Below are 22,247 nucleotides of genomic sequence, written 5' to 3' on the forward strand. Positions count from 1 at the left end.
GATGAGAGGAGAGGAGAGGAGAGGAGAGGAGAGGAGAGGAGAGGAAAGAAAAGGAAAGAAAAGGAAAGAAAAGGAAAGAAAAGGAAAGAAAAGGAAAGAAAAGAAACAATACCAGAAACAAAGGAAGAAAGGCGGGTCTTGGTTTTCAAGCATTAGTGATCACCATTAAATGAAACTAGAACTTTGTTACCATAAGACAAGAATGATTAACCCCCTAAGATGAATGGAATTATAAATTCTGCTCTCATTAAACTTTGGCTTAAGCAAGATTAACAATAAAGTGGTGTTACTTTATAGGTTAGGTTCTCAACCTGTGGGCCAGGACCCTTTTGGGGTTTAGATGACCCTTTCACAGGCGTTGCCTGAGACCATCAGAAAACACAGATATTTACCTTACAATTCATAACCGCCATGAAGTAGCAACAAAAATCATTTGATGATTGGCAGTCACCCCAACACGAGGAACTGTATTAAAGAGTCACAGTGTTAGGAGGATTGAGAGCCACTGTTATAGGTACATTGAGATCAAAACCACGTAGACAGCATTCTGTTCTATGTGCCAGTGAGCAGACTCCGACTCTTACACTCTTTTTCTTTTCCCTTACAGGAAAACTGAAGACGTTAATAACAAACCCTTCAAGGTGAAAATGAATACAGGTATAGCATCTCTGATTGTTTGTTTGGTTTTGGTTTTGTTTTACTCTTTAGCTTTGCTTTTTAAGAATGACCTTGGTTTTATATTAGCATAGTGCTATATTGATCATAAATGTATTGCAGAGTTTCTGAGCGTAGGGGAAGTTATATTCCCTTTTCATTGCATCCCAATATTATAGCCCAAAGTAGAAGTTTTGTTATCTGCTATTATTGAACTTTTATTATATATTTTCTTCTTCTCTATGTATATGTGTATGATTTCATGTAGGGGTACACATATATATGGCCAGGTGTGTGAGGGGGACCAAAGGTTACATTTCAGTATCGTTCCTTGTTTTTGAAGCAGGGCCTCTCATGTCACCTAGACCTCTGTAATTAGACTAGGCTAGCTGGCCCATGAGCCCCACGTATCCCCCGTCTCCACAACTCCTGTGCTGAAATTATAAGCACATTCCACGGTGCCCAGCTTTTTAAACATAGGTTCTGAGAGTCATGTGGGGGTTTCCGTGCTTATAAGGAAAACTCTTTAATAACCAAGTCATGAGATCAGCCCTTTATGGTGGTATTTTTTTTTCAATTAATTCTTAGAGCTGCTTGAAATTGTATTTATACATTTGAAATCTTGTGCTTAAAACATGTTCAAAGGCAAGTTGCTCTGGTGAACAATATTTAAACTTTTCCAATTACAAACTGTTTATATTGACAAAGTGAGCCGATATGAGTTCCAAAGCCTCACACAAAATAAACTCAATTAATTCTTCATCACAATTTGCATAAAGCCTGTTATTTTTAGACTTGTATACATTATCCCTAAATATTTTAACACAAATGCCTCTGAATCCTGTTATATAGATTTTAATTACAAAATAGTTTACAAATACCTAATAAATAGATTTTAATTACAAAATAGTTTACAAATACCTAATAAATATATATAAAACATCATTTTGCCTCCATAGTAGAGATATTTAGCTTATAATTTCACCTTTACCTTCATTGCCTCAAAAGTCTGATATACAGTAATTAAAGAAAATAACTCTCTCATTGAAATCCTATGACTGTATCATGGATGATAGCTGGAAAGTTGTTTCAGCCAGACACCCCATAACAGAGCATAAAGAAAACCCGGACATTCTTTCTCAACAAGTTCCTTGTATCAGTGTCTAGAAGAAGGATTAACAACTAGCTAGTTAGAGCCAGTCTTTAATCCCTAGATCAAGTATGGAGGTATGTGCCAGGTCCACCTCCCTGTGGCGTCTGCTTAGCTAAAACCTGCTCAAACTGGCCTCAGAGAACTTGGTGCCAGCTGGCTCCTGAGGGTGGAGCCCACATGTAGATAGATGTTTGGAGCAATGGACAAGACAAGGGTGTTGAAGAGAGAATTGATGACCTTCACAGAGAACCAAGTAGAGGCAGTTAAAAATGGTTTGCTTTCTTCCATTTCCACTGCCTAATGATTGCTCTTATTTCATTTTGTATGTACACAGTGAAATGGACTGTGAGGAGCCTGGTGGCATGAGTGAGTGTAGAGCCACTCCTGTAAACTGTCCACATAAAGAAGTGAGGTTTACTCATTGTTCGGAGGGATCCCCTTTAAAGAGTTAAGTTCCACACGGCTTCCCAAAATAGGATTTTCCTATTTGTCATAACATATTATGATAGATAAGCATATATAATTGTATGGAACATACCTTGCTTGTATACAATATATTCAACAGATGGTCTTCCTGCTCCTATAATTGCATTCTAACAATAGTTCTTCCAACTCCTCTGCTTCTTTAACTCTTTTGTATTTGGACCAAGTTGCTGCTGAAGAGCATGAACAGAAACCATTACAACAGCCTTCCATTTATAAGGAGTGATCTTGATTCTAGATGGACACAAATGTGCATAAAATGGGGTTGCCTATGTGTGTAAATGTATCTACAGACATTCAAATTTGGCGATAAGCTAAAACCCTTTGTTTAAAATTCCAAAGCAATGTTACAGTGTTGTTATAAAAACATGCTACTTTAAAAAAGAATACAGATGACAAATATTTATATGATATTTAGGTAGAAAGTAGGTACATATTGCTTTAGGTGACTGAAATTATTGTCACTGTATAACAAAATTAAGGGATAATTGATTCCCATGTAACTAACAATTAAAATTGGCTTAACCTTATCTATTATTTATAATATATAATATTTATTTTAAAATTCTATATGCCAGGTCTGGAACAGTAGCTCAGTTGAGTAAAATGTTTGCTGCTCAGCCATGGGCACCTGAGTTCAAACCTCAAGCACCCAGGTAAAAAGCTGTGCCTGGAAGCAAGCACCACCCACAGTGCCAGCTAGGAGGCAGGAGAGGAGCTGCTGGGCTGGTTGGCTGGCTAGCCAATCCAAGTCAGTGGGCTCCAAGCACATGAAAGATCCTGCCTTTAAAAATAAGATGGAAAGAGAAATGGGGATAATTCTCTTACTGTTGAACTCTGGCCCCAGAAGCATACACATAGCTGTGTGCACCCAGATGAACAGTTCATACATATATGTGCTTGTGTGTGTGTGTGTGTGTGTGTGTGTGTGTGTGTGTGTGTGTACATACATATACATATCACACAGGCAAAAAAAAAAAAACATTTTCCAGTCACTGAGATCTAAAAATTCTTTTATATCTAATTTTTGCTCTGAATCAAATATACAACAAACTATTCAAGAAAAATGAGTTTAATTTTAGAATGTTTAAACTATGTCCTATCTCCACTCAGCAATTGTGACCCATTATTTTCTTTTTTTAATTGGATATTTTCTTTATTTACATTTCAAATGGCATCCCCTTTCTTGGATCCCCCCTCCCAGAAACACCCTATGCCATCCCCTTTCCCCCTGCTCCTATGAGGGTGTTCTTAAAGCTCCAAGAAAGGAAGCTCAGCCAGGCTGTATTTCCAGGGTGACAGGGAAGGTTAAGGCCAGCACCATGCCGCTTCAGAGATGAGCAAAATGTTATAGACAGCATTCTCATCTTGAGTCCTTAAAATCGTCTTCAAAGAATAGCATAAAATATCTGAATATAAGTAAGTACTGAATATTAATATCTAGTGGTTTGTCTATTCTACCAACTTTAAGAAAGCTCAGCTTTTAAGAAATAAGCTCCTTAATAAGTGTTAGCAGAAAGCCTCCATTTACTTAGCCTGAAGATTCCCATACTTCTTTGTCTCACAGTAACAGTGTCTGAGTAATTTTTTAATATTGTTTCTAGCCCCAAAGAAGCATTGAACAATTCTATTTATTAAGCAGTTCAGTGCAAACATATAATGAGTATTTTTGTCCTGATAATTTAAAAGTCGTATGGCAAAATAATGTATGTGAATTGAAAGAAAAATAGTAATTTACTTTCAGTGGAACCACAGTTACTTAATAGTGGTATGTGTGTGCCTGTCTTGCCCTGGGAGATTTCTCAGACCATGAAATGAAATTATATATAATTCTTGTTCACTGAAATGACGTTCAAAGGGCACTTGCTTTTTAACATTGTAACTACCCTCCTAGCTCCTAGAGATAGAATGTGATCAAACTAAATATAATATGGCCTATAATATGGAAGCCCTGAACTACTTCAATCTAAGCTTTCCTTCCGAGTCCTGCTGTTTTCTCAAAGTTTTTCAATATGCTCCAACAGCCTTGTGAGTTCCTGGAGATGACGCAGAACACCTCAGCACAGTTTAAACTGCTGAGCTTCAGCCACGTCTCTAGCTCTTCTCATTCTGAGATGGAGTGTTTTCATCTCTGCTCATTTTCAGACACTGAGAGTTGAAAGAACCAGAAAATAAAAACTGACTTCTAAAAGTGATGTCAATTTTCACTTTTGACATCCTTAACTAACCAGCCCTCAGGCCAGCCAGTAGTGACTAGATCCTATGTTGTGGCCAGTGGCAATATGTCTATTTCCCTAGACACCTTGTCCTCATAGGATTTCAGTGAGTTGAGACCAGCTACCGGTGTTCTGCTGGAGGAATTTTCAGTTGTAATTTTCTACCTTCTGTGTCCTTCCCTTTTGGTTCCTAGCTACAGTATTTTTATTCATTTAGCTTATTTTCATTTCCTGTTCCAACTCAGATTTCCTGTTTGATGATTTCTGCATTAAAAACTATAATTTTAAGTAAGATTTTTCTATTAGAAAAGTTACACCAATTCCGTGTTCTATTGACATCACGCCTAAAGGCTTTACCGGTAATTAGCTCACTCATCATTCCAACTGTATTTACTAATCTGAATTCTCTCATGTTTAATTAAGTGAGTATTTTCCCTATGAAGTAAAAAATAAGAAACGCATGTGACAAGACACAATAATTATACTCCCACAATTATATTCTCATATTGTTGGTTACACTATGCTTTGTGTATGTTCACTTTCAAAGAAAAAAATTGAGGTTACTTTGACTTGAAGAGGAGAAGAAGGGTGGGAAACTAGTGCACATGCTAGATTACCAAGGAATGTGGGAGCAGAATCAGAGTCTATTCAGAAATAGAATGCTAACCTTTCAGTCTAGGAGTCTTGCCTTCCAAATTTAGAAGTCTCAACTTCTCAGAGCATAGAAAATGGCTGGTGCCTTTGCACACATTTCACTTCACATTTTGATTTTTCTTCACATACATATAGATTATATCATACCTATAATTCAAAACTATAAGGGCAATGCATTTGTTTTCAAAAAATATGTTCATTTCAATACTTGTCTATCAGGGCTGCTCTTGACTTCAATTAGAATAACTATTTCAGAACTGTAGGAAGACATGAAATTGCATAAGGTTATGTGTTTCTTTATGACCTGTACCTATGAAGTATATGTCAGCTGAAAAATATTACTTCAAGAATTGTTTAATCAAGGTAACTCATCCCTGATTTTTCTTTAGGAACCACACTGATAATCTTTAGCAGCCATAAGTAAAATGGAGTCAATTTAAATTATTTATGTGAATGCATATTACAACATGGCACTAGTTTCTAGACTTAGTATGCTTTAACCAAATGGTGTAAACAAAATTGAGCTCTGTACCTGGGATTTCATTAGATAACAAGCGTTGAGCATTGCCATCTCTCTCGGAGCAAAGCCTTGGTTGTTCACTTTCGTCTCGTTTGTCTTTTTTAGTTTGGGGATGGGGGTGAAAATCCCCAGGTGTATTCCATGACTACTAATGCTCAGCTGTTCATCTTTCTCATGAGTGACTGACACATCTCACTTAAAATGCATGACATCGCATGTGCTTTCTCTGTTTTGCCTTGGCCTCTGCCATATCATGTTTTTGCTTCCAGATAGCGGTGGGTGTGCTCGCAAACGTGCCGCCATGTCTGTTACGTTAACATCTGTGAAGAGAGTTCAAAGTTCTCCAAACCTATTGGCTGCAGGTATAATGTCACTAACGCACGGTGTCACACCTGAATGGCTTCACCTCACCTCTTTCTTTCCAGAATCATCTTGTTGGAATGTGTACAGAGGCTTTAAACGCCTTTCAAGTCCCCCACTCGATTTTATTTTTTCTAATCCCAAGAATAGCTCCTACCCTTTCTGGGTTTGTTCTAAAAATAAAAAGTCAAAGGAAACTGATACCTTCTTAAAAATATAATTAAAAGCATCAGTCACTTGCCCAAAATATATTAACTGCAAGTGTAAACTATTTAAGTTTTTGTTATCTCATGATAAAGTAACATGATAAAGTAACATGATACTTGATTAAGATAGCATCCATTTCTTGGAGAATTAATTTGGTTCTTCCCCAAAGATTGCAAACAGGAAACAGATCTTCTTGCATTTATCTAATACATGCTTTAGAGCATATCAGAACCTTGATTAATTTAGATAACCATGAGCCTACTGATAAAAATGTCCTTCAGAAAGCAATTGAGGATGTGATATTTCAGCATTCACTAAGGTAACTTTCTTTTTTACTCAAAGTCTGTAATGACTTACCTCCACCTGAGACACAGGCTTCATCTGGAGAGTCTGCCTTTGTGGAAGATCAACTTGACTCCAGCCTGCCCCTAGAGCCTTAATGGGGCAGCCCATGCCTCTTGGTAACTGGTTACTTAATTTGTTGACATGGTTAAAGCCTAAGATTAATAAGCTATATAACAGAAGGAGGAAAGTAATGGGACCTCTAAATAATTTCAATTGTCATTCTGCATTTCAGTCTTCTGTAAAAACATGTTTAGTGGTCAGTTGGTACTGAAGATGTCCTACCCAGCCTTAAAGAAAACACAAACAAACAAGAAACCTTTTAAAGGTGGCATTCCCATTCTTCCCCAACTCATAAGTGGATTTCAAGGTCCAAGATTAAATGTTAAGTCAGGAGCCTCATATTAGCCTTCTTTATGAAGCAAAGAAACAAACAAACAAACAAAAAACAGCAACATATATAATCAGATCTTATGTGGGTTTAAAAACCACTCTGAGTATGTTTGTTCGTACGTGGATGAGTATGAGGAGGTATTGTAGAAGCACAGACTTACTTCTCTAGATGCACTAGATGGATGAGAGTGAGGAGGTGTGAAGTAAATATAAGGAAGGTACATCGCATAACTGGAATGCCTGAACTGTGAATTTCCTTGACATTTCAACTAAGTAAGATCTCCGTTGTGACCCCTGACGCACATGCTAGAGAATGTCTTACCATGTGTCTTAATTAGGGTTTTATTGCTGTGAGGAGACACCATGACCACAGCGACTCTTATAAGGAAAAACGTTTCACTGGAGCTGTATTACATATTCAGAGGTTTAGTCCATCGTCATAATGACAGGAAACACGGTGGCAAGCGGGTAGAGATAATGCTGGAGAAGGAGCTGAGAATTTTACATCTTGATCTGAAGGCAACAGGAAGAGACTGTGTACCACACTAGGTGTAGCTTGAGAATCTGAGACCTCAAAGCCCGCCCTCACAGTGACATACTTCCTCCAACAAGACCACACCTCCTAATAGTGCCACTCCCTATGGGATAAGCATTTAAACACACGAGTCTGTGGGGGAATATTCCTGTTCAAACCACCACACCATGTTAACAATTCCTATTTATTACCATCTATAAAAATAACCTGTAAAAGAGAACATTGGGTTGAACTAGAGATGACATTTGAGAGATTCAAACTGCTCTATGAACAAACCCATACCATTCAAGTCGTTGGTAAAGACTAAATGTTTCTCAGTCAGTGTAGAAAAATAAGCCAAACCAGTTCTGATGGCCTGACCTATGACCCCCCCCCCCAACTACTTAGAGTTCAAGGCTGCCTGGACCATCCAGCAAGTTTAAGGCAAGTCTGGCACACTATCACAAGATTTAAAATAAAATCAGAGTTGGGGATGGGTGTCAATGGTGAAACACTTACTTCGCGTGTGCCAGACTTGTGGTACCCAATAGGAAAGGGAAAGAGGAAGGGAAGCTAAATAAACCTATTTTATGTCACTAGAAATAAGATTTTTAGCAGCACCCTGAATTTCTGATTTGACTTTAAAAGAATATTTCTTTTGCATAGCTTGACATATAAAGCCTTTAAAGAAATTTTAGTTACATTTTAAATAAAAGAGTCAAGGTCCTTTATAGCCAGGATCATTGTGTAGCAGATTTCCCAAGAACTTACCAGGCAGGAAATGGTATGACTCAACATTGCTAGAGAGTTAACCATTCACTGAAATGTATGCTAAAATCATCATAAACTCAAGCTTTATTAAAGCACGGCCTCAACTTGATGTGTCATTTGTGGGCCTGCCCCATAGAGTTTATTATTGTCAATATCTCACGGGTGAGTCTAGGCACAGTGTTCCCTGTTTCTCCCTCTCGGGGTTCTGTGATCCCCATAATGTAGTCTCTATTGTGAGGAAACAGAGCTGGCTATCTGGAACTGTCAGTCAGAGGGTATATATTCCAAGTGTTTCAATTTACCTCCATACACCCTTTCTCCCCTACCTCATCTGTATCCCTGGTTCTTCCACAAACATGGCTTCCACTGCTTCAACAACAGCACATTATCAAACCAAGAGTAATATAAGTTTCCTATTCTCAAGCAAATAATCTCCAATACTCATAATCATTACTGATGCCGCTTCCCTGTTCATTGCCCTTATCACATCCCCAGATTTTTTTCTTTGTCCACCATGTGTAACACCCTAGTAGACAGTTAATCTCTGTCCTTGAGTGCCCCCAGAGAAGAATCCTAAAGATGCATGACCACGCTCACTACATTAGCTTTCTCTCCAAAGGTGTCACTGTCTTTGAACTGAATAAATGGTGAATTCCAGCCCCCCTTAAGCTCTACATATAGAACCCAGTAAATATGTCATGAATAATTCTACAAAGTGATTTTTACCAGATTACTGGATCACCCTCATTTTTATTCCAATTTACGATAATATATAATGAATGAGAAACTAAAGGACTCCCATGATTCTTTCCAAGATCAAGGCTTTCTGGGTACAATAGACCAAACAATACAAACTGATTCCCTCAGATGGCCATGGAGGAGGTTCTGAGACAATTGATGACTAGATATATATATATCTTTCCTGTTTGAATAAAGACTTAAAGACTTAGAAAAAATAAATTCTAGAGAACAATGTGAAAATGTTATCTTGTACAGTAGATAAATCTGCCTCTTTGAAAGTAAAAAACAAAAACAAAAAAAACCGAGCTATTGAAACATTAGTCACTGTCTAATAGAGCAGTTAAAAACAGTCAGTTACAGATGAGCTTCAGCCAGCCACATATCTGGTAGCTTACTTTAATGTTCTAAAAAGTTCTCATTGTTTGCTAACCAGATTCTTTGCAATCCTTTAATTCTGTGTTCAGGATTCATATATCCATTTTGGGCCATGATAAACCTTAAAATTACATAGTTGCAATATTATTATATGTGAAAATTAATGTCTGGCATATGTTGTAGATTGAGTCCCTCAGATGTAGATATTTAACAAATGATCAGCCTGTTAAAATTAAAACAGTGCTCAGGCCTCCCATTACTACATTTCAGGTACTCTGTTTTAGATCTGAGATGATGCCGACAAAAGCCATGCATGTGGTTCTGGGCTGGGTATGTTTACGGGCGGTTTGGTTTGCTTCACACGCGCGTTAATTTCAACATTGTTTTTCTTTCAGGGCGTGAGTCTCAGTCTCCAGATTCAGGTACAGAAAAATATTGTGCTTTGTTTCAAGGACATTTTTTTTTTCTTTTTCCATATCCATAGCCACATCGCTGAATTTATGTTAAATTTAAATTTCATACGCTGTTTTGCCTCACAAATTGTAATTCTATCAAGACCATTTTGGTTTTAGAAAAACAAATCCATTTTCTAGCACACCAAAGAAAGAAAGAAAAAAAAACAACAACAACAACAACAAATTCAAGCGAACGTAGATATTTTCTGTGTTCGATTTGTTTTCCCTTAATAAAAGCTTGGAGATCTTACATTGATCGGAACCCAGAGACACTGAACGGAGATGCTACATATTCCTCTCTTGCAGCAAAAGGTTTTAGAAGCGTTCGGCCAAACCTGCAAGACAAAAAATCACCAACCCAGGTAATACAGCTCGGTGTCTGCTGTGTGTGTAGCTCCTAGACCTGTTTTCTCATTCCTAGTGTCCTAGCTTCCGCCTTCTCTACTTGCTTTGCCTGTCCTGGTAATGTGAATACAGGGTTTGAGTTTTAAGTTTAAAACAGGTAGGTTTTTTTGTTCCTATTGTTGTTTTAGTCTTTATTCTCTGGTAAAGTTTATGAAAGTAGGCCAGCTTCTACTGTAATCTTTAAGATAAAGTCTAATTATTAAAGCCCTGGCAGCTACTCATTTGGAGTTTGAGATTCAGTGTGACATTGGATGACTATGAATCAGATAAACAAGGAGCTTTTGAGATGTTAGTAAAACCGTACGTGCAAAACGCTAAAAACCATGTATCTATATGACCTCCAGGTCTAAAAATAGGACAAGATAGCATACACTCGTTTTTAGCATAGTTTCTAAAATTTTGGATGGGAGCAATGTCTTTGTAATGTATTCTCAACTAAAACATCTTTTCCATGCTGTGAGAAAATATTAAGATACAAAATATTCTTTTTATTATTATTATTATTTTCTTTATTTACATTTCAAATGCTATCCTGAAAGTTCCCTATACCCCACCCCCACCCCTGCTCCCCTACCCACCCACTCCCACTACTTGGCCCTGGCCTTCCCCTGTGCTGGGTCATATAAAGTTTGCAAGACCAAGGGGCCTCTCTTCCCAGTGATGGACAGTGGCCAGTCTCGACTGCTCAGGGCAGAGGATATATGGATTTCTTCAGGGCAGGTTTGACAATGTGCCTCTCGTGACTAACTTGGACTTTCTTTCTATTTTTCCTTTTTATATCATTTCTCTTTCTGGATACTTTTGACCATCTAGGCACCCCCTCCACCAGCCAGAAAGGAGAGCTTTGACAGTCAGTCCTTGATAAACAATCAGTCAAAGGGTGACATTTTAAACTCGTCAGTAACTAACATACAAACGCCACCTTGTACAGAGGACTTTACTAACCTTAAACCTCTCCAAGGAACTATGCATTCTAGTGAAGATTCTAACCAGACACTAGTGTACTCTGAGGAGTCCAGCACAACTGTGTCGTACACCCAGAAAATCACTAACCCACTAGCAGCAGCCTCCAGCTCCAGTCCTGCCCAGTTTGGAGACATCAACGCCCCATTTATACAAGAAGACTATACACAAGATTCTCAGACTCGAAGAATTTCTACCTTGAAACTAACCCCTAACCAGGACCTAGGAAGTAGTTTCCCCTTCAATACACCACAGTTTCCACAACCCACTGATGTCCCATCATTTCTGAAAAGGTCTTGCTCACCGATCCCAAACCCAGACGCACACACAGCATCCCTTTCCATTCAGATACATGATCTTGAAAGCCACAAACAGCTCCCCGAGGTTCCTCCAGAGACAGCAGAGATGCCTCTTCCGCAAGACAGACAGACGTCTTCAGATGCCATGACCTGTCAGTCCCCAGCGGTACATTACACTTGCCAATCTCTTCTTCTGTGTGTATCGCAGAGATGCTAACTCCTTGAGTTTGAGCTTTGTATTAAACCTAATGCTTTATTAGCTTCTAAGCAGGAAGGGAAAGGAGAAAGAAACTATTTCAAAACCTTACTGACTGAACTCAACAATGTCTTTATATCTATTTATTTGCACACAAATCTTTTCTGCAAAAAGGATGTTTTAAGAGTCTCTTCTTTCTCAGTTTTGTTTTTTAATTATTGATAGATATATATGTTGTTTCTTAAGACACTGTCAACCACATCCATCTGTAAAGTACTTCCAGGTACCGAAGGCCTATTTTTTATGTTAGATCTTTGGGAGCCAGGCTAACCTTACTTAAATGTACATCTCTTAAGAAAAATCTTAATTATAATGCTCTTTATTTTAATTGCAAGCAGTACTTATTCCTAACTGGCACTTATCCTCATTAAAATTTGATCAGTTGGTCAATTCAGAAAGCACACTAACCAAATTTTATTACCTAGTCTTTAGGGGGGGTCATTATTTTCTACCTTCGTAAAATTCTATCATAGCACCATTGTCGTTATGTCCCTCATTTCTATCGGATGGAAAGCCATCTTCCCCCAGCTTCTCTACCAAGTGAGAAGGCATTGGCCACAAAAGCTTTAAAGATGAGCTGTAGAGTCTTCTCCAGGCTTGGTTCATTGTTGGCTGGCTGACGTAGCTTCCATAGTAACCTCTCTGTGAGCTTGAAATAGAATTGACGAAGGTCACTAATCTTTCCTTCATTGGATAGGGCACAGGAAGAGACTTACGAGAGCAAAGGAAACACCTACAACTGGTAGCTGCCACTAAGAGAGGGCTCCTGGCAGCAGCCCTGACAGGACAGAGGACAGGGCTTCCCTACGTACATTCTCGGTATCTGAGTCATTGGAGATCACACAAACATCTTTGGTGAGACAGATTTTAAAGCTGCAGCAATCTTTAACATGGATAATTAAAAACATAAGTCGGGGGTTTACAAATCTCTTGCAATATCCCCTCCACTTCATTTCCTATGAAGCTCATTCCATAGCACAATTGTAAACATCTTCTTTTCTACATATACCAGGCTGGCCTTGAAATCACCATCCTCTTGTGTCTACCTCTTGTGCTGGGGTTATAGGCATATGCTACCATGCTCAGCCTGAGAGCCCAAACGAAACTTTTAAAAACTTGTGATGATTACAATAATAGCAACTAATGAATAGAAGGTTTAATTATATGCTAGCATTATACTAACACATTTATGTTATGATTTTCACTGTCACAAGCAATAGTATTATTACTACCTGCAGTTTACACAGATAAGGCAACTGAGATACCAGAGTAAAGCGTCTATAGCATCCAGCTATGTTGGAAGCAAACAGCCTGGGCACTCCCTGATAACGAGGAGTGTGTGAGCCTGGTACCCAGAAAGGGAAGATATGTCTAGTTGGAACTTGGGAGCCCAGGAAGGTCTAAAGAGTAAAATCAATCTGATTCTCTAATGTAGGGTTGCTGTAGTGCCAACAGCTGCCTTCTCTGGGACCCATGACATGTCACTCCAGCAAGAGGAGAGAAGTCACAGGGACATTCCCAGCTGCTTGATCCGCCCAACCTAATTTGGTTCTTCAGAATGATTTTCTAATGTTTCGAAACATAGCTTCAATACTTTCCTTTTCAATGATTTTGTCAGTATCCAGACTGGCCCAGAAAGAGTTGGGGAGGGGGTCATTAAAGAAGCCCCACAATATTAACCTGATTTCAAAGTTAGGATTTAAGACCTCATTGTTTTTATTCATTCACTAAATATTCCCTGATTTCTTGATACGTTAATGTTCAAAGCTCTGTCATCATCTTTTGCTGCTTGCTGTCCACTGTGCAATTTTTAAGTGATAAAACAAGCAAAATTTCATGCCTGAAAGACCGTAGAGATGACGCCATGTTAAACGGTGGTGGGAAGATCGTATGCAACATTAAACGGGAGAGTCAAATAGACCCCACCCAAAAGATAGAACAACTTGGAAGAGAGAAGGCATGTTCTGGACTAAGTGATGAGGCTATAGGAGGAGGGATGGGGGGGGGGGCTTAAGTACAGCATGGAGTTGCATGATGTTAAGTCAGAGATAACAAAAGGCAGAAGCCCTTGTAAAGGAAAGTAAGCCTTAGGCTTACTAAAGACACGACTCCTTAGGAGATTTGGAGGCTACCGCTAAAATGATTTGGCTAACATTTTAACCAAATCATTCCAGCATCTCAACCAGGATAAAGGACGAAGGCAGGCAAGCGAGCTAGGAAGCTGCTGCAGTAACTCAGACCAGAAAAAAAAAAAAAATGGTGTTTCAAAGCAGGGTGGAGGCATCAAACAGGGGAGGTGAGAAATCTGATGGTGGGACTTTTATTCTGAAAGCAGGACAGATATCAGAGAAAGAATAGAGAAGCTCGACTCCAGCTGAGAAGAGCTTGTGCCAGTAACTGAGACCGAGTATTACCACCAAATCATTGGTGTCAGGGAAGGCACATCTCTAGACATCCATGAGGAGTGGTGGGGTGTGGGATGAGAGGGTCTGGGGCTCAGGGGAAAGGTCCTGGTTGGAGATTAACAACAACAACAACAACAACAAGGATCAGCTTAGAGATGCCTTTTGTAGCCAATAGACAGTGAAGTCAACATGGACGGAGAATGGAGGGAACCCAAGAATTGAGCTTATGCAAACCTTTACAGTCAAAGGAAGGACCTGTCCAGCAGAGTAGCACTGGTATCTCCAAAAGGAGAAGAAAATCCAGGGAAACGTGCCAGACTAAAGTCCAATCGAGGAAATCACAGGAGGAGAGGGAAGGCAACTTCAAACGTTGGTGGTAGGAGAGCGAGATGAAGGCAGAAGGCAGAAAAGCACATAGCACAGTAGAAGTGAGGGGGGAGACTTGTTAGAGAGGACTCAGGACAGACAGGGAGGAGACCAATTAGACTGCGGTTCTTTCAGGGTGTTATTATGTGCCTCGCTGAACTTTAGTTTCTTCATCTATAATGTGGGGTTAATAGCAAGATTCATCTTACAGAGTTTCTCGACAGGTATGATAATATATATGGGGAATTTGGCATACCACCTTCTACATAGTCATTCCCCAAGGTGCGGAAGCTGTTATTACTTCAAAATAATATTTCCCAAACCATGCAGCAGTTTGGAAAAGTACATTGAGGTTATCAACAATATTTTTTCACAGGTGAAATGAAAATTTATTTCATCAGATTAATAGTGTGTTCTACTATATTGCGCTGTCAATACTATTGTCAAAACGTGGCATAAATTCTTGTGGTTTTTATCTTAATTTTGCCAAGAATGTATGGCTTCTACCCTCTTCATAATATCTTTGCAATTCATGTTATGTGGCAAACATGTGTGTGTGTGTGTGTGTGTGTGTGTTGGTATGTGTTGGGTGTCTTTCTGGGTTATTCTCCTCTTTATTTATTCAGACACATTCTCTCACTGAGCCAGGAGTTATACAGCTGTGGTTAGTCTAGCTACCAGTTTCCCACAGGGTCCCTATCTTTATCTCCTCGGTGCTGGGCTTTCCAGGAAACCCCAACTCTGGTCTTTGTGTTTGTATAGCAAGCACTTTATGAACGAACTGTGTCATCTCCTCCTGACCTTGCTTCATAAATTTTAAGTGTTCCATATATAACTATTAACTCTAGGCATAATGTCATATAGAAGAGTCCTAGAATTTGTTTGTCTTGCCTAAATGAAGCACTACACCCTAGAAAGCAGCTCAGCCCCCTCTTTCCCAGCTCCCTCTTGGCCAGCCCCTAGCTACCAACTCTCCTGTATGCTTCTCTTTCAACTACTTCAGATGCCTCCTGTAAGTGCATTCACAGAGTATTTGTTCTATGACTGGCTGATTTCACTTACATAATATCCTCTGGGTTATCCATTTCAAAATACATGGATACAAAGTTGGTGTATTTTTTTTAAAAAAGACTAAAGGATAGTTCATTATGTTATAAATCATATTTTCTTTATCTATTCTTCCACTAATAGGCGTTTAATTTTCACATGTTCCCTACCATGGGATACTTCAATTTTAAGTTTCATTTTCTGTTTAATGGTCTTTCACAGTGGTTTTTACATTCCAAGTTCTGGCAGGAAGACATAATAAATGTCAAGAGCTATAAGTTACACTCTATGAATCGTGTGTGTGTGTACGTGTGTGTGTAAACTAGTCTCCCAAGAAACAAAAATGTTCTAAGAAATAAAAAGAAAATTTCCATATTTTAGGAGTTTCATTTACATATATGTTTGAGTCTGACAATTAGTGCCAAAAGAAGATTATAGGCCACTGTCAGGGCTACTCCCCATACCTGACAAATTAGACATATGGTTTTATAAACTATATTATTTTAAATAATAGCTCCTACAGTTTATGTGTAAAAGGGCCACAAATGAAGCATGTTGCCCTTCTGTGTGAAAAACTTTCCTATTGCTAAGAATTGTCATTGTTCTTCATGTTAAATGTAAGCCAAATGCTTAGGAAAGATGACAAACAGTCACGCTGAAACTTCTCATAGCATTTGTAAGCGCCGTGCCCTTTGCTACTGAAGGATAAACTTGTCCCTTCCATTGTGGGGTAACATAACCAATCATCAGTCAGTGTCACTCCTACAGCTGCTACTGCACAGATGTTGAGAATTCAAGGGTGACTCTCTATCGGTGTCATACAGAAGAGAGAGAAAAACTTTTATTTTTTTTTCTCCATGAGATTAATATGTAAATATTAAGGAAGGCAGAGTGTGGTGACTAGTTTTATGTCAACTTGACACAAGCTAGAGACATTTGGGAAGAGGAAACCTCAATGGAGAAAATGCCCCCCTCCCCTGCCACACACACACACACACACACACACACACACACACACACACACACACACCAGATTGGCTTGTGATGTGTCCTCTTGACTGATGATGGATGTAGGCTGCATTGCTCACTGTGGGTGGCACCACCCCTGAGTTGCTATAAGAAAGCAAACTGAGCAAGCCAGGGAGAGCAATCCAGTAGGTGGCACTCTTCCATGGCCTCTGCATTGGCTCCTGCCTCCAGATTCCATTCCGGAATCCTTGTCCTGACATCTCTGGATGAGAGCCTATATGCTGAAAGAGGAAACAAACCTATCTTCCCCGAGTCGCCTTGGGTTGTGGAGGTTTATCACAGAAATGGAAACACTAACTAAAGCACAGTGTAATTCGTAGATGTCAGCTGCATTAGAGGATAGAACACAGAACTTCAGAGCTCACTTTCTACATCACCCCCACCTCTGCCTACCCAGACCACAGATGTCTTCCATTGTAAGGCCAGTCAGTATCCTGTAATGTCTTTGTGGGTTTGTTATGCTTGTAGCTGAACAAGTCTTTGGCTAACTTTCAGGTGTGTGTGTGTGTGTGTGTGTGTTAAAACAATTGAATATTACAGCATGGTAGAAGAGAACAGAATTAATTTAAAAGTAGCATAAGATCCCCTCTATTCCATCTCCTACCAGATGGGCAGTGAGCCCTTTCCTGAATACACACATTCTATTCTGATAGGGAGCTCCATTAGATTATAAGGCACCAATTTAGTGCTTGAGGAACTCTGAGATCTAATTATTATAAGTACTTCCTATATAGAACCATAATCTTCCTTCTTTCAATTCTACATGTCTATCCCAGGGAACAAAAGATGTGACCTTTTCTTCTTCCTCGCTATGACAACTTTCACATAACAGCTTCCTTCCCTTCCCTGGTCTTAGTGACTCTGTGAAAGGCATTACGGTGCCTTCTAAGCACTCTCTTTTCAAACCACGATGGTTTTGAACAGCTGTGACTGCATCCCAGACACCCTGACCTGTATTTCCTTCTTAATAGCTCACTCTTCCCAAACTGCAAAAAATGAGTTGTGTTAATGCTTGTAACTGACATATGGGGAGACCAAGGCCAAGGGAACTTAGACAGCTTGCCCAAGTCAGAGTGACGGCCAGTAGGTTCTTCCACCTCTGCTTACTTTCAGTATTAATTGTGCACTCCATCTTTGGCGGTGTTCTTAGAATATGACAGTTTCTTAGATGTAAAAATCACACCACAGTTCCTGCTATTTTATACCCACTAGGTTTGAACCTCCTGGATACCTTTCTGCTATATTGCTATCAGTTTTTCCCACCACTGAGCCACCCTCTAGCCAGCCTCCTTGTTAATCGACCATAGAGCCTCATCCTTGATTTTCCTGCCTTTGGCAACCATCAGATCTCCTAGCATTCTAGATTGGATTCATTTGCACCAAGGGGATCAACCTTATTTGGAATAATTGAAGGCATTAGATACATCACAGCTTAGGAACTCCCTTCCTTAGGGAAGAGCAGACAACTGCAGGCTGGTGTCTCTAGTTCCTCCCTCCATAGCTAAGGAAAGAGAATGGTAACTTAGACTCAAGGTGAGTGACTATTGAGCAATATTTGAATGCATTCACTTTACATCATCCAAAAGCAAGGAAACCCAAATATGGCAGATAGTGGGAAAACCATTCTTGTTTGAAGAGAAGTTTTCCTACTACAAGCTAATCCAGGACAGGAAAATACTTGTGCATTCCTCTTTTACACATTTTTGGTTCTTTGCTCATGCTTTGCACTGGGGATATCTATAAGAGATGATGCGGTACAGTCATTTACTCCCAAGATGATAGCCTTCTATCACGGAGCGAAACCTCTCAAGGTGGAAGGGATGAAAACAACAAGATATTTAGGACAGTATTTACAGGCAAGTGACACAACAGAATGTTCCAAGGGGAGGTAAAGCTTTTTACCCTGCAGGGGAAAGTCATTAAGACAGGACATAAAGCACTCACAATAGCTTCATGAAATGCCTAAAACTAGCCAGGTTCACTAGCCCCTGCCTGCTCCCAACCAAGATTATAAAGCAATAAAGACTACTGAGTCACTCTTAAACAAGCCAAGGGGCCTACAAGAGTCTCAGGCAAGCTGGGCCACCTGGAAGATACGAAAGTCAGCCACACTGCCTGGAAAGGGCTCAGCCCAACAGACACTGTCCAACCTGCTGTGAGCGGCACGCAGGCCATGCAGTAAGGAAAATGCTCCCACTTCTCGTGTCCACTCATTAAGTTGGATGCTTGTTTTCACTTCTGACATCAGAGGTGTAACAGACGCCAACAAACTCTTTTGACAGGCATCTTTTGTCTCCTTACTTGGCTGGTCCATTCCTGGTGTTCCAACTCTTGAATTATGCCCAGCTTGGGAGTTCTTAAGCCTTTTCTTTCCCCTTCAGTTTCTTTCTCCTTTCTTAAGACTCAATGCCAACAGTAGCTTTAACTAACCCATTCTAACCGTGATCAGCGGTTGATTTTTGTTTCCATTTATTTACACACATCAGTACCACAGCTAACTCTGCTAGCATATTTAAAACTTCACTGGTTTGGTATCTCATAGTAAAAGCAACGAACAGATTTGGTGAGTAGAAAGTGGACAGAGATCCTTTATCCACATCATTGTTTATAGCTTGATCAATTTAAACATTAAGTGAGGGGGAAAAATAGGTTTCTATTAGGGAACCATTTTGATAGTCAGGAAGCAGTAGGAAGAACCAAGCTCCCAAGTTTTTCTTGAGAGACAAACTAATTCTGCCCAAGCATTAGACAACTTGATATCATTGCAGTGTCATTAGGACAAAACCTGAACACTTCTGGGCTGACCGTTTCTACTGCAATATTATTGGAGCAAGGGCCTTCGTTCAAACTGCACTGGATTCATGCTTTTCGCACTTCCAAGCTTTCCCCACACAGTGTGTTTGACACCTAATCCATCTGACTGCATTTCCTTAGAGTGTTTACACGTAAAGCCAGTGCTTCACCTTCTCTGCCGCAGTGTAGAACAGATAGTTTTATATGCTTGAATGATTTCTATCTCTCCTCATTATTCTTTTCCCTCAACCTCAGCTTGAACACCAGCACTTACTTGCCAGTGTACTGCAGGTAAATGCCTCACAGACACACAGGCAAGGCACAGCCAAGGCCTCTTCTTCAGGCCTATCTGTAGTACTTTTAACCAGCCCACTTTTTCACGGGGCAACGATTCTGGCCCACCGCCACCACCTGATGATCTGGGGCCTGTCAGCTTGTTTATGCAAACATCCTTCCCTAGCTCCTAACAGCCTTATGCGCAGCCATGCCCGCAGGCTCTCTCAGACTCTTCCCTGAGCAAGCACTCCTCCCAGTCTGAGAGTCCTCCACAGCCATCCTGGTTGAACTACAGCTGGAACACCACTGACTGCTCTGAGACACCCTCCCCCACCTGGGGTCAGAGATCTGCTGTGACAGATGGCATCACCTTAGCAACCCCCCCACCCCAACCCACCCCGCAGCTACCACCGCTGTAATTACTCTTTCTTCCTTTGCCTCCACCATGTTGCGAGGACCGCACTCGTTGGCTATCCGGTTTTGTAGCCGACCATTTTTATTTGCATAGGTGTTGATTAGCAAACCAACTGGATGCCATCTGCTAGCGGAAAGCTATTGGTATCACCCTCATACAACACGCTCGGTGCTAAAATGTTTACTGATAGCCCCTTCTTGCATTTAGGTGCTATTTATGGTAACTCTAGAATGCCTGGCTTCTGAGTTACTGTTTCTCTGTGGCTCGTATGCTATAAACTGGCTTCTTTATGAGGCACTTTGTCAGAAACGTAAATAAGTAGACTGCTATCGTTTGCTAGGCTTAAATTATAGAGAAAGTCCAAAACGTTTCAGATATTGTAGCTTACTGTTAATGCCTGGAACATGATGCTCCCCTGTGTGACTCGCATTGCTGTGTCCTGGTTTAATACTTGATGTACTGTCTTTCTCCCATGAGTGATTCTGACTGCAGAGCACTCATTGTTCTCACTGTTCTCTGGATGGCAGCCGCCTGTGATGAACACTACCATCACGTAGGAGTGAGTGATGTAAACAATCTTAGCCCATCTTACAGAAATGTGGCCTGTGGTTGGTTTGTAATATTTCTCCTGAGCCATCCCAGTTTCAAAATTTATGAAAACATCAACATGTTTTCTTTCATTTATACAACATATTAATAGTTCTTGTGTGCATGATATCAGTGAAATATGTCTGTAACTTCGCTCGGTGATCACTAATCAGTGATCACTAAAATGATGCAATTTTTTATCATGCAGATTCTCTGTCACTAATAGTAAAGAGACCATGACTTTCATTGAAGGACCTTCAGCTTTGAGCAAACAGAGAACTCTCTGGAATTGCTACCATAGGTTCTGTCACAGGGAAAACTTATCTATACCACATAGTTGCTGTACACTGTCAAGACATAAAACTTTAGCTTGCATGGACAGAGAAATGCTACAAGCCATATTTTTTAACTTCTACCACTACAGAAAAGGAAGGAAACCAAAACCTTGTTTCAGTTGTTTGGGGTGACTTAGTATTCATATTCATCAAGTGGCTGGATTGTTTTTTCTGGAAATAACTAGACTAAATCAACCCCTACCCACAGATAACCGGTCACTAGCCTTGGGTATTCAGTGGGTATGGGTCCTTCCCTGTCCTACTGTGTTAGGAAAAAAAAACAAAAATGGATATTCCTAGTGAAAATATCCAAATTCTAAAAATTTTTAAAATTTGAGACATTTTAAGCAGTGATGTGACACTGTGAGTTTAAAATTCCACACGTGACTTCATGTGACAAATTACAATAAAAAATTAGCTCAGTGGTTCAGAGCACAGGCTGCTCTTGCAGAGGGCCTACATTCAATTCCCAGAGCCCACCCAACAGCTCTATAATAAAATCTGATGCCCTCTCCTGGTGTGCAGACATGCATGTAGTCAAAGTACCCAACCATGTACAAAAAAATACATGGATTGAACAAATAAACAAACAAACAAACAACAACAACAACAACAACAAAACCTCAGGTGCCCTGAAACCAATATTTTTATAAAATAATATTTTAAAGTTTTATATAATTATCTTCAGATTATGCATATAAATTGTCTATAAAAAATACATGATTTTATATTTAGATTTCAGGTTCATCCCCAAGATATAAAATATGTATTTATGAATATCCCACATCAATATCTGAATGAAGCCTGGAATAATTCTGCCCCTAAGCATTTGGATAAGGGGTACTCACCTGTACTAGAAACCTTAGTTTTTTTAAATAGAAATTATTCTGTTTTTTTCATTCATTATTATAACAAATCAAAGTTGACTTAAACAAGGGGGCAAAAATATCTGTTTATTATTCAGCAGAGTCACATAAAGGCTCTGAATTACTATGTATTATATTTGCTTAAATGACAAGTTCAAAAATTCCTTAATATATAGCTGGTTGTTTAAAATAATTTTTTTCTGATACCTTAAAGACATATTTAATGAGTATAATTCTTATAATTGAATAATTATTGATTTTTGGACACATGTGATATGACTTTTAAGTAAATTAGCTTTCTTTCAGATCATTTAAAAACATGATAATCTTATTATTATTATTATTATTATTATTATTATTATTATT

At 39.4% G+C, this 22,247-nt stretch overlaps 1 protein-coding gene across 17 annotated transcripts in view; it reads left to right on the forward strand.

The window, feature by feature from the left end:
• Nucleotides 1-22,247, forward strand: part of Sorbs2 (sorbin and SH3 domain containing 2) — a 192,926-nt gene that overhangs the window by 104,773 nt on the left and 65,906 nt on the right. For 6 of the 17 annotated variants that reach the window (XM_029532181.1, XM_029532182.1, XM_029532185.1 and 3 more), the window contains exons 3-7: nt 608-657; nt 5,950-6,042; nt 9,779-9,805; nt 10,076-10,200; nt 11,057-11,671. In XM_029532181.1, coding sequence (XP_029388041.1) covers nt 648-657; nt 5,950-6,042; nt 9,779-9,805; nt 10,076-10,200; nt 11,057-11,671 — 870 coding nt within the window. In that variant the 5' untranslated portion in view covers nt 608-647. The remainder of the gene's footprint in view (nt 1-607; nt 658-5,949; nt 6,043-9,778; nt 9,806-10,075; nt 10,201-11,056; nt 11,672-22,247) is intronic. The other 11 variants (XM_021218762.2, XM_029532191.1, XM_021218761.2 and 8 more) reach the window with 4 other exon arrangements.

The sequence above is a fragment of the Mus pahari genome, chromosome 19 (assembly GCF_900095145.1).
Source record: "Mus pahari chromosome 19, PAHARI_EIJ_v1.1, whole genome shotgun sequence".
NCBI classification, from domain to species: Eukaryota; Metazoa; Chordata; class Mammalia; order Rodentia; family Muridae; genus Mus; species Mus pahari.